Genomic DNA, 12,004 nt, shown 5'->3' on the forward strand with positions numbered 1-12,004 from the left:
CTCATTGCAAAAGGTAATTGCTTCATGAAACAGAACTATGAGCAAATGCATGTGTGAAGGTGTAGTGCAGCTTTTAAAAATTTACCTTTCTTGAACATACATATATATCATTGTTGTCTTTGGAGCTAACTAATTAAAGGTAAGATACAGTTTTTCTGCATTATTGTCATATGAAAATCTGAAAAGCTGGTGGGTATCAGAAAGATACTTAGCCATCTCTGAGGTATGTGTAATATCACAAATATGCTAGAAATACCACAGCCTAAAAAGTGCATAAGTAAAGTTTGCCAGAAAACCAGCTTGAATTTGATATTCTCATCTCTTATTCATGTTACTAAATGCTGTACTATCTAAGAAACAACACACTTGCTTTTGTTTTGTCTGCTTCTATTGCACTCCTGCTTAGACTTAAGGATCCCTGGTAATGAAATGCCTGCTTTGTGTTGTAGAACACATACATACTGATATGATCCATAGCTGAATAATACATATTGCTTCTTATGGGTAAGTCTTGTACTTGCTCTAAGACCTTTTGATTTCAGAGGACTCAACACAGGAGAGCTCTGTACAGTTTGAGCTAGGTGATTGTTTTGGGAACTCTGAAAACTCAGTAAAATGCCCTGGGAGGAATGTGTTGGACAAAGTTGAGTGTGGCTAGTTACTGTGTACCTAATAGTCATAGTTTAAAATCATGGAAACACTGTTGTAGTTTTGTTGTTGTTACAGTTTTGGTATTCTGGAGGAGCTCAGCTGAATTCTGGGGATCTGCTGAAAATCAAAGCTGATTTTATTCAAATGTAAATGAGAGCCAAACCTAACCACTTTTTTGCAACTAATTACTGAGAATAGTAACACAGTTTTGTCAGTGTAAGACAAGTACAAATGGAAGGGCATAATTTTGGCATGGCATGATAAAAATTGTTTTCATATTTTAAATCTAGGTTGATATGCACATCTCTTTCTCACTTATGTGTTCTTTCATGGCAAAATCTTATCCAAACCTTTTTAACAGTTGTTTTTCTTCCATCAAATGTTAACAGAGCCACCAAATATACATATCATTGGGAATCTGCCTTTCAGTGTTTCCACTCCTCTAATCATCAAATGGCTTGAAAATGTTTCCAAAAAGGATGGACCTTTTATTTATGGCAGGACACAGATGACATTGACTTTTCAGAAGGAAGTTGCAGAGGTAAGATGTTAGTGTTTTCCCAAAATTTTACAGACACTCAATTGAACAAAAATTTGTTGACGTGCAACCTTTTGTTTAAAAGTACAAAACCAATCTTTGTTGGCTTTAAAAAGAGAGGAAAGAGTTGGCTCAATTTTTCGTTTTTGTGGCTATAAATTATGAATTTTAATGTTGAGTTAATCATCTGCTTTGATCCTTTCACAGCACATAAATATTATTGTTTTAAATTTCTTACGGACAGATATATTTCCTTACGGTACTTATCTGACTTCAGAAGACAACAGATTATTTTTGACATGAATAGATTCCACAGCACTCTTCTGTTTTTAAATATCTTCTCTTACAGTCATTCATGCACCATTTTATCAGTTGGTTTTTCCTTGCGTTTCAATCATCTCAAGAAATACAGTTATTTCCTTGCCCTCTTAATTAAAAATAATTTTTAAAAAAGAAGACACCTTCCTTGAAATAAGGAAAAATGGAAGGTTAGCATTATTTCCAGTTGTGATTAAGCACAAAACACGGTGTGTTTCTCAAGACCATGGAAACTGACTGGCTTTTTTGCACGAGACTTGGTGTAAGAAGTATTAATGGATTGCTGCCAGTCTTGTGTGTGTAAAAAGGCATCATTTGAGTTCTATCACAGCAAGTCCAAGAGCAAGTCGAGGTTTTAAAGGCCAAACTGATCTGCTGTGTAGTAGTGCTAGTTCTAGACCAGCTGATACTCTAGATCAGTTAATATTAGGTTGACTTACTCCACAATGCTTTCAGACTTCACGGTTTATTTCTGTTGCCATTGCATGAAACAACATAGAGCTTGGAAGACTTCTTGGTTTGTATTTATGAAAGCAGTAGGGCTTCTTATCAGCATCTCAGTATGGCTCCTTACCAGCATCTCACTTCCTTTTAAAATAAATAAATAAATTTTAAAAAATTGCACATCAGTCTGAAAACTGAATTTCCATCTAATTACTCCAGTGTTCGTAAATACCTGGTTTTCTGTGTGCAAAATAAATGTGTGTGTTTTAATTTTACTCTTTCAAAGTAAAAATTCTAATAGGAACATTTTGCTGTGGGTTTTTTGGTATGTAGATTAGCAATAAATATATACGCAAGTAGCATGTCTGCTGTTGTTTTGGGGGGGTCATAGAAAAGCATATTGTGCTGTCATTACTCTAGCCCTGCAATCAAGATTCAAGACAAGTACTGAAGTATTTCCAGTAGGTGGCTCTAGAGAACACCAGGGACGAACATTTGGTATGAAATAAGCTAGATTTCTTAATTCAGTTCTGAGCTCATGTGGTTTCAGGCATTAAAAAAATCCAGACCTGTTTTTCAGAAGGACTTTGTGGATAAGAATTTTTACCTTGTCCCAAATGCCTCAGTGCTTCACCTCAATCTGTCATCTGGGCTGGGTACTTCCTAGCCCACTTCCATTAAAATGAGTCATATTTCAGTTTAAATAGAACATATTTGTCAGTCTCTAATTTTGAGTAAAACTGGGCAGAGTAGTTTGCCTGAACATCTCTGCCAACATGATCTGCAGGCTGGGAGGTGGGGTGATAAACTGTTAGATATCTGGAAGACGGACGTGTTAGAAGAGCAGAATACTTAAATCATTTGGTATATAACACTGCTGTCTATTTGGAACACTAGGCAAAAGGTGCTAATAAAGTGGAAAATAATTCAGATTTTTGAGCAGCGAACAGAAGAAAAATTACCATTATGTGTTCATAACTGATACAGGATAAATATAAATACTTATGTTCTAAAAGAAAGTTGTTTTGCAGAAAGTGACTTGTGTACTAACATGTGTTTAATATTACTTTATATGGTCAGCTTTGCCAGTCTAATTGTTTGCATAGGTTGATTCCTGTGACAGATTTTGCAGATTCAGTGATAATGGGGTTTTGATACATGTTAATGAAAACCACAGTTGTATGGTATAGCTTACTGAAGAATAAAACAAATAGTTGTTCCTGAGGTAGTCATTGAGAGTGGTTAATAGTGAGGAGTATTAGAAGAGTTGTCAAGTACCACCTTGATTGTATTCCAGGTTAGGTTTCAGAATCTTTGTTTTGCTTTGTGCCTTGCTGAAATTGTTATAGCAGATGCAAAAATGTTACCTAGTTGAACTCCAGTGTGGTTTACTTAGTGCAGTTTCAGATGGTCTCTATATCTTTAAAGTAAGAACAAAGAAAATTTTGAGAACTGAGGGGAAAAAAACCCTACAAAAATAGGTTAGGTGACAGAAGTATGGGGACAAACTTTCTAGCAGGGCCTGCTGCAATGGTGCAAGGGGTAATGGTTTTAAACTAAAAGAGGGTAGATTTAGACTAGATGTGAGGAAAGAAATTTTTACAACGAGGGTGGTAAAACATTGGAACAGGTTGCCCAGAGAGATGGTAGCTGTCCCATCCCTGGAAACATTCAAGGTCAGGTTGGACGGGGCTCTGAGCACCCTCATCTAGTTGAAGGTGTTCCTGCTCATTGCATGGGGGCGTAGACTAGATGACATCTAAACATCCCTTCCAACCCAAACTATTCTATGATTCTATTCTGTGAGTACATTCTCAGCATTTTTGTGATTCTTGAGCAGTGGCGTACACAGGTATGTTCCTGCTGATGCGGTTGAAGTGGTTTAAGATGTTACTGCCCAGAGGTGGATGTTGTTAAATTGTCCTTTCTGGAGCTGAGAAGCAGGAACTAATTGCCTGAAACTTGTTAGATTGTTTTTGTGGAAAGTAAAGACTGCCTTATTTGAATTGGCATTGGAAGGACTACAAGCGTTGTCATTAGGTCTGTTTCATTTCCACTGCAGAGGTTAAGGAAGTGCATATCTGATTGCATTGTTAGACTTTGCAACCTGTTTTTTTTCAGAGAATAATAACAATGGTGGATAGATAATTTTTTTAATAGGTTTCCTCTGAAACAATAATGAAAGCAGTTTTAATGCTGATGTAGACAAAAAGAATCAGTGAACTTTCTTTCTGAAATGTCCTTGAAAAGTATTTTATTTGCTCTGTGCTGAGACTTAAACTGCCTTTCAGGAGAGTTGTTTAAAAAAACCCACCAACTTTAGCAGTAGGTTTAGTTTTATTTTTCAATGTTTGTTTTATTAAGCATGGCAACATTTCATGAGTAGGGTTTTCATCTGAAGGTATGTGATGTACAGATATTGGCAGATATGCAGTTGGTTTTCATCTTTTATTTTTTATAAGGTAGTGGTAACTAAAACCAGGAATTCAAAATTCTACTTCTGCATAGTTAGTGTAATGCCTTTCACCATTTGATACTTGTTTTACTGGGTGCTTTTTTGTGTTTAAATCTTGTTTATGCTAGCAAAGCACAGAGAACATGTTTCTTGCCAGGTCATGAAAGTGTAGAAAAACTCTGCCCAGGCTACTTTTTTTGATAATCTTTGTAAGAAATTTCTTGGGAAAACCAGAGAATTGCCAAATTGAGCTTTATGTATTAGATGCTCTTACTGTTAGGTATTCTAAATTTATGTAAAGTAGATCCAGCATCCTTGCATGTATTGTAAGCAAAGACCAGTTAATAACAAAGAAATTTTGGTTTTATCTGACTTTGAGTTTTTGGAGCTTTGTTTCATCTTGAAGGAGGAAAAATAGTAATATTTGATACAGAAACAGCGGAAGGAAAGGATGTGAGAATACTGTCAGCTGGTGTTATGTTTGTTTTGAATCCTGCAGTCCAAAATAGTTTTAGTTTTCTTTTGTGCCCATACAAAATTCTTTTGACATTCATTAAGTTCTGCAGAAGTTCAAGGAGCTCCTTTTCATGTGCATTTGATTGTAGGACCGAGGTTGTAAATTAGCATGGCATCTTAGTGAAATGGTGCTACATTGGAGAAGAAAATTGTAGATGAACTAGGCATAAACTTTGATATGAGTTCTTAACAATTTTTTTTTTTTTAATTTCTTTGCCTTTGATTTTACTGAAAATCAAGCTTTAATATAACTGACAACTTGGTCAATTCAGTTTCACTGATTTACATGTTTCGATTCTTCAATAGAGGCTTACAGCTAATCCAGGAGGTAAGCAACGTAGCAGACTGTCCATCATGTCTCAGCATCTCTGCACTGTTGAAAACTGTTTCGTAATTCCAGGTCAAGCCTTTGTACCAAAGCCAGAGGTAAGTTTTGATGTATTTCTTTGGGTTTTTTGTTAATCTGTCAGTCAAGCAATATATCTGATTTTGAGTAAGGAACACAGTTGGGTGCTCTAGCTCAATATCTCCATACTATGAAGTGGAGTGATGTGATATTCTTGTAAATGAAGCATACTTCCTTCAAAGAGGCGCTTTTCTTTTTGGTTCCTCAGAACTTGGCTTTGACCTTCAAGCCTATCTGCAAGATCAGAGTACTACTTTGGGTGTTTCTGGAGAAGGAGATTAGGATTTAATGACCGGATAGTCCACTAGGATTGTAACGTCTTTGGAAAGTCTGCTGTTTTACAGTTTGCATTTATAAACAGTTTGGGAATTGTGCCTAGAAAATTTGATAGGTCTTTTGAAAGACCCTGATAAATAAAAGCCTTTCATTTGTCATCTTTGTCAAAGATACCTAATTTTACTGTGTCTATAATATTTACGTTTCACCCTACTCAGCTTTAGCATATTTAACTTCCTTCTATTCGCTATAGCACTTTGTCACCTACATCCCACTGCCTGTTTAAAAAAGTAACAATCTTTTCTCCCTCCTATCTGCTCTTGAGTGAGTAGAGGAGAACAGTCTCTTTGCTGTCCTCTTATCTACTGCCACTGGTTTTTATTAATAGCAATTATGGTTACAGAAATCAAGAATTAGTAAATTAAACTGCATTTTGGACAAGATATTATTTGTTGTTGTTTTTGTTAAAATGTATGCCTCACATTAAGTGGGGTCTGTTTCCTCTGAATTCACATGGAAGTCTAGTGTTCTGGTTCAGAAATGAACTTCCAGCATCTGAAAGATCCTCTTAAACTGGTTGGTTCAATTCATCAGTACGTCTCCCTTCCCCCTTATTGCAGTCTCTCTCTGGGTCTTTTTACTCTTCAGGCTTATCTCTTAAGAACCTTTGGAAGGTCATTGTCTCTCTTTTATCACAGTGAATTTTAAGGCCTCTATCTGGGCATATTCTGATGATGATTTAAAATTCTGTTACTATTTTTTGAACAAGTAATTGTTCAAACATGTTAGATTATTAGTTGACAGCAGTCTGTTGTGAAGAAAAATAACCATGCTTAAGACATGTTATTTTTTGCTTTGCATTTTTGGGTTGGTGTTCTTCAGTGTGGTTTTTTTCCTGTTTCATTCCTAGCTGAACGAAAAATAATTTCAGGATGTCATTTTACTGTCAAATATGTGAAATAGTGTTCAGTAAGGTTAAAATTCCAATTTTGTGGTGATGGTTTCTCAATGGTGGATACAATTTGAGGGCATAGTAGAGCTAGTGTAGTCAAAAGTCTTGTGCAGATTGTGTCTCAGAGTTGGGAAGCTATAACTGATATTCCCATTTTCCTGTACTGAAAAGGCCATAGTTGACTAAGAGAGAGGTAACTCAGAGTTGTGACAAATGTCTTAGTATAAGCAAATCCTATAGTCTGTTGGTGCTCTCTTGAATAAAAAAGGCAGTCCTACTAAAGGCAAGCATATTTTTATTTAATATATTTCTTTGAGTTAAAACAAATATTGCTTATATAGCAAAAGCAGAAAGTACAAATTTTTCAGACAGACCTGTTCTCACTATATTTTGTTTCCTTCAAACCCCTGTTGTAGATTGATCTTCTGTTTTGTCCTTGTTCTTTTAGCCATAGACTGACATGGTTTTAGATAATACTGTTTCTGACAGAATCTTCGTTTTCTTGGAAAGCTCTTGCAGCATATTGTGAATGAAGTGGTTAAGTGCTTCATTTTGGTTTCATAGGCATACAAGGAAATTCAGGTACTTCTGTATAAAGTTTTAGGAAGAAAAATTTGCTGCTTATGTAACCAATGAATACTTCATTTTGCTCATAATATGCAGTTGTTATCTTTTTCTTATGCCCTCCTGTGAAAATGCCTTTGATTCTTACTTTACAAATGTTAGTTTTAATTCACATACATAGCAATGATCACAGCTTAGTGTCATGTCAAACCACTTATTAAAGGTGGAGATGCATGTTTTTGGGAATGAGTTGTTTACTTTATTTGCCCAATGAATTAGTATTATTTCAACAATATTAGGAATGTTGAGATATAAAAGACTATTGGTTTATGGAATGGAATGGTGCTGCACAGCATTGTGTCTAAGCAAAGAAAACTTGGCTTTTTGGTCATAGTTCAGTCTTTCCGATACCAAATAACTGCTGATACTAGCATTAGGAATTGTCCAAAACAAGCTTCTTAATGGATACATAGGAAACTCAAAATGGCTAAGTAACAGTGGTAATACAAGCAAGATGTAATTCCGTTCTATGTATATTCAAATAAAGACTCTTTACATATTAGATGCATAAAACATTCCATTTTCTCAAATGCTGTAACAGAAGATCTTACTTTTTCCAACAAACTGTAGGTATGATGTTAAGGCCCCTTCATACTGTTTTAGTAAACTTCAGGTTAATAATATGGGAAATGAAAGTTGTATATGAATATGCAAAATAAATAGCAGTTGGTTTTGTTGAAAGACTCATCCAGCATTATTGTAGTCCTAAATTTAAAGGCCTGTATCATATTCCTTCTCATTCCCTTACACATGCTAGCAAATTACCATCAATTTGATTCTCATTTAGGGAGGTGTTTAGATAGAACATACTCTGCCAATGACCAATACAAAACAAAATCTGTGTGGTGAAAGAAAAGGTTAAAGGATCTAAGATTATTAATCAAAATAAGGGAGTTGTTAAGAAAATAAATTTAGACAAAGAAGCTGTCTCTTCATCACCATTGTATATTTCATTTTACAGTGATAGAATACATGGGAGTGGGCCTGAAACAGACCCAACAGGAATAATTACAAGGACTTACAAAGTTCTTTCAGAAGGCCAGAAACGTAGAAGACAATAAATGGTAGCTGCGTGATTTGAGCTGTTAAAAGCTACTTTGAAGAAGTGTAAGCCAGAAGGCTTCCAGATTTTTCTGGAACACAGATAATTTACTTTGTATCCTGTGTGTTACTGTTTGCAGGTGTTTTCATAGTCATGGTTACATTTTTGTTGTATCGCTCATCAAATCTAACATTCGTTGTGTAATGATAGATTAGCAAGCAGCAATTGGTGAATGCTGAGTAGACATTTCTTTAACAATAATAAATGAAACCCACAGCAGGTGGCAGTTTGGGGCGGGAGAGCCATTTTTGGCAAGATCTGAATGGTACTGCTGATTCTTCAGCCTGATATACAGAATATACAATGCCGCTAAGGTTTGGGTCTGGGAGTTTTTGTTGTGGTTTTTTTGCTTTGTTTTGGTGTTTGTGTGTGTGGTTTTTTGGGGTTTTTTTTGGTTGGTTGGGTTTTTTTAAGAAATCTAGTTACCAAGGCAATTTAGAACTGAAAATGAAAGGCAGATGTGTCTGCTATTTAAAAACCATTGAATTGGGCTTCTTGGACAAAGAGTGGTTGGGTTTTTTCCCCTGCATCATGACTAAAATAAAGATAAAAATGTAAAATACACTATAAAACATTATATGTTATTGATAGCCTGATTTGCTAAATAGAAAGCAGTTAGTTTTTAAGCATCTTTACTGTAACAAGCCATCAGTACATTAATTATTCTGTCAGTTATGTTTTAAAATAGTTCCTTTTTCTTCAATAAATGTTACTTGGAAAATCGAAAAGAATGGCTTGAAAAATCAAAACAAAAAAGTACTTTTGTAGTAAACTTAAGCATTGTTTCCTGCTTCATTCTTTTTGTGGATGCCGCTATAAATGAAATACCTTGCTTAAACATAACTGCAACCCAGATGCAAGAAAAGTGCTACGTTATACATTCTTTGAAATAAGCAAACTACAGTTAGCACAAAAAAAGCTTCGACAGATAGAAGTAACTATTTTACACATAGTCCTTCAGGTTGTAACCTGCGTTGCTCTCCTGCTCTGTGGATGGAAGATGGTGCTGCTTTGGACGGTAAATCCATGCTCCTTGCTGCTTTTTAAAACAGGAAGTGCAGAAGATTACACCTGCAATAAGCAGAAACGCTGCTGAAATAAATCCTGTATAAACTGCTCCTCCTGGTTCATGTTTACTGCTCTCTGGAATGCTCTGGTCCAGAAAATTTGAAATAATTTCCCTCGTGTACCAGGATGTTGGTACTAATCCAAAGATTCCTGCAAGAATGAAGCAGACTCCTCCAGCAAAACAAGCATGACTCTTGCTGTCAGGGTCCCCTCCCAACTTTGTGCATTTCATTCCAACTGTAGTGATGCAGATCCCAAAGGCTGATAGGATACAAGACAGTACCATGGTGGTCCGTGCAGCCTGGATGTAGACGGGGAGAGAGAGAACGGAGTATTTCAGGGTACAGCTAAACATCCCAGTGCTGTACCACGTGCAGTCCATCCAAAGCCCTTGCATCTGGGTTATAGCTGTTATGATATTTGAACCAACATCTGCATTTACCTTCCAGTTGGGTAGCAAGGTGGCGGTGATATCTCCAAAAACACCAAACAAGGCCAGAATAAAAGCAAAGAACTGCAGACTCGCTGATGCCATGATGATATCTGCTGTCACCTTTTGCCTGCCTGTTTTTCTCTTGTAAATGAATGTAACTGGTTGGTAGCTTCGTAGGCAAGGCTGTAGCCCTCTGTGTAATAGGGAGGAGGGGGAGGGAGGAGAAGTGCGAGGGGGGGAAAAGAAATCAGCAAACAAAAAAAGCTTGCATTTAAAATTAGAGCTATGTGAATGAATATCTGAACATGATCCTGCAGCAGATGAGAGCAGCTGAGCAGCTGTACACAAGGTACTTGAACATAAATGATGGTAAATGGACAGTGTTTAAGAATTGCTTGTAAGAAGGAGCTGCTACTCTTTCATACGTGATTGCAAGCCATCAGGCAAAACTTAATTTACTGGAGTTGTTTTTGGTAATAATATACGGATTGCAGGCTTACTAGACAAATATACATTGTAAATGGAACATTAGAAACTTACAGATTAGAAGTCATTGTGGAAAAATGATGTTGTAGAAAATACATTGTACTTTTCAAGTACCTTCTTTAAGTGTGTGATGGCTGTAGCCAGCTCCTGTTGACTCTTTCGTAACAATGAACATATATAATATTATCTTTTGTTTAAAGTATGATTAAAGGTTACCCTTTATTTTGGTTATTTAAATATTATCTGTTCTTTCGTGTAATAACTGTTAGGAAATTTCATGGGTTTTGAAAGAGAAGATTGAATTTATTTTTTGCAGTATTTTCACAATTAAGTCATATGTGACTTTTCTAAATCAATATTTTATTTTCAGCTAGTGATTCTCAATCCTTGACTTAGAGCAGCAGTATTGAGCAAGTCATAAGAGTGAATGTGATCTGCTTTTGTCTATAAAATACTGTTTTTAACACTGATACGGAACAATTCAGTTGTGTAAGTGCATTTTTTTTAATCAATCACTTAACTCTCTGAAACAATTTGCAAATTTGCCATTCTAGCAGTTTTAAAAATTCATTAAAAAGCCTCCCTGCTATTCTTGCATAAAGAGTCAAATTTCATTTGACAATGAGAATATTTTAGGCAGTGTGATAACTGTGGACCTGGGAAGACAAAACTATTGCTATTACATCAGCTGGACTGTTGGGATAGCAGATGAAGAGCAATGGTTTGAAACCTCTGTGGTGACGATTAGAAATGGTGTCCTGCCTTTTAAGCGGGGCTGTTTAATTGGCAGGTTTTGTCTTTTATCAGAGTGATAGAGAAAGGGCAGTCCTTAGTCCTGGATTGTGCTTTCTAAGACTTTCTATCTAAATATGAACAATAATATTAAAATTGGTCTTTAGCATTAGAACTTTTTTGAAAAGCCAAAATAATAGGGGATAAAGTTGAAATAAGTGGAACACAAAATATCTGTAAGCACTGTACACTTACTTCAATTCATTATATATAAGGCAAGGTTTTGATCACTATGTATTCTATCAGTCTTTAGTGGCATTACATAACAAGTAATCCTCTAATTTATACATTGTACTTAGTTCAGGTAATTGTTCAAGGTTGTGCTAACTCTGTCCAGCATATATATATAAATGCTTATAGTTAAGGTGAGAATATTAACAGCTACTCATTTTTAAAATGTTATTTCGAAGACCTGTCTATTTCCAAATCCGGTTTGTTCAAACTGTGAAGAGTTGCTTTGCCAAATACATATCATTTGCTGTATTGGGCCCTTGAGAAAGATGGTTTAACTTCCTTTTACAGAAGGAACTGACATGTCTGGATAGCTCAGAACTCATTCAAAAGCATATTCTGGAACAGCTAATTAGGATCTTGTGTTAGCCTTTTTCATTGCTTCCTTTTTAAAATTTCAGCATATACAAACATGCAAACATAAACGCAAACCACTGCAAATAGTAATCGTACATTACATTTAATGGGATGAACCAAATTAAAGGCATGATAAGTTCAAGTATAAGCACTGCAAGTGTAATAAAAAATACAGTTATGTTTCATTCCTGTTTGTGTAGCACTTACTGCTGGATGTGAGGTCTGAGATGTTTTCTTCACTGTAGAAATCCTGGAAAAATGCAGTTTCTCTTGAATGGAACTATCCCATCTCATATAAAACTGCATTGGCATGTATTAACAAAATTTCTTGGAATGTTGTTTTTTTTCTCTTCTC

General features: G+C 35.7%; 2 protein-coding genes across 4 annotated transcripts in view; one reads left to right on the forward strand and one right to left on the reverse strand.

Moving 5' to 3' along the window:
- TFB1M (transcription factor B1, mitochondrial) overlaps positions 1 to 12,004 on the forward strand; it is a 29,113-nt gene that overhangs the window by 9,337 nt on the left and 7,772 nt on the right. For all 3 annotated transcript variants that reach the window (XM_049801212.1, XM_049801214.1, XM_049801213.1), the window contains exons 5-6: positions 1,041 to 1,192; positions 5,229 to 5,348. In XM_049801212.1, coding sequence (XP_049657169.1) covers positions 1,041 to 1,192; positions 5,229 to 5,348 — 272 coding nt within the window. The remainder of the gene's footprint in view (positions 1 to 1,040; positions 1,193 to 5,228; positions 5,349 to 12,004) is intronic.
- Positions 8,931 to 11,943, reverse strand: CLDN20 (claudin 20). Its single transcript, XM_049801215.1, has 2 exons — positions 11,857 to 11,943; positions 8,931 to 9,976 (listed from the first exon to the last, which is right to left on the reverse strand). The coding sequence occupies exon 2, from the start codon at positions 9,883 to 9,885 to the stop codon at positions 9,226 to 9,228; it is 660 nt and encodes a 219-aa protein (XP_049657172.1). The 5' UTR covers positions 9,886 to 9,976; positions 11,857 to 11,943; the 3' UTR covers positions 8,931 to 9,225.

Source organism: Accipiter gentilis, chromosome 5 (assembly GCF_929443795.1).
Source record: "Accipiter gentilis chromosome 5, bAccGen1.1, whole genome shotgun sequence".
Classification (NCBI taxonomy): Eukaryota; Metazoa; Chordata; class Aves; order Accipitriformes; family Accipitridae; genus Astur; species Astur gentilis.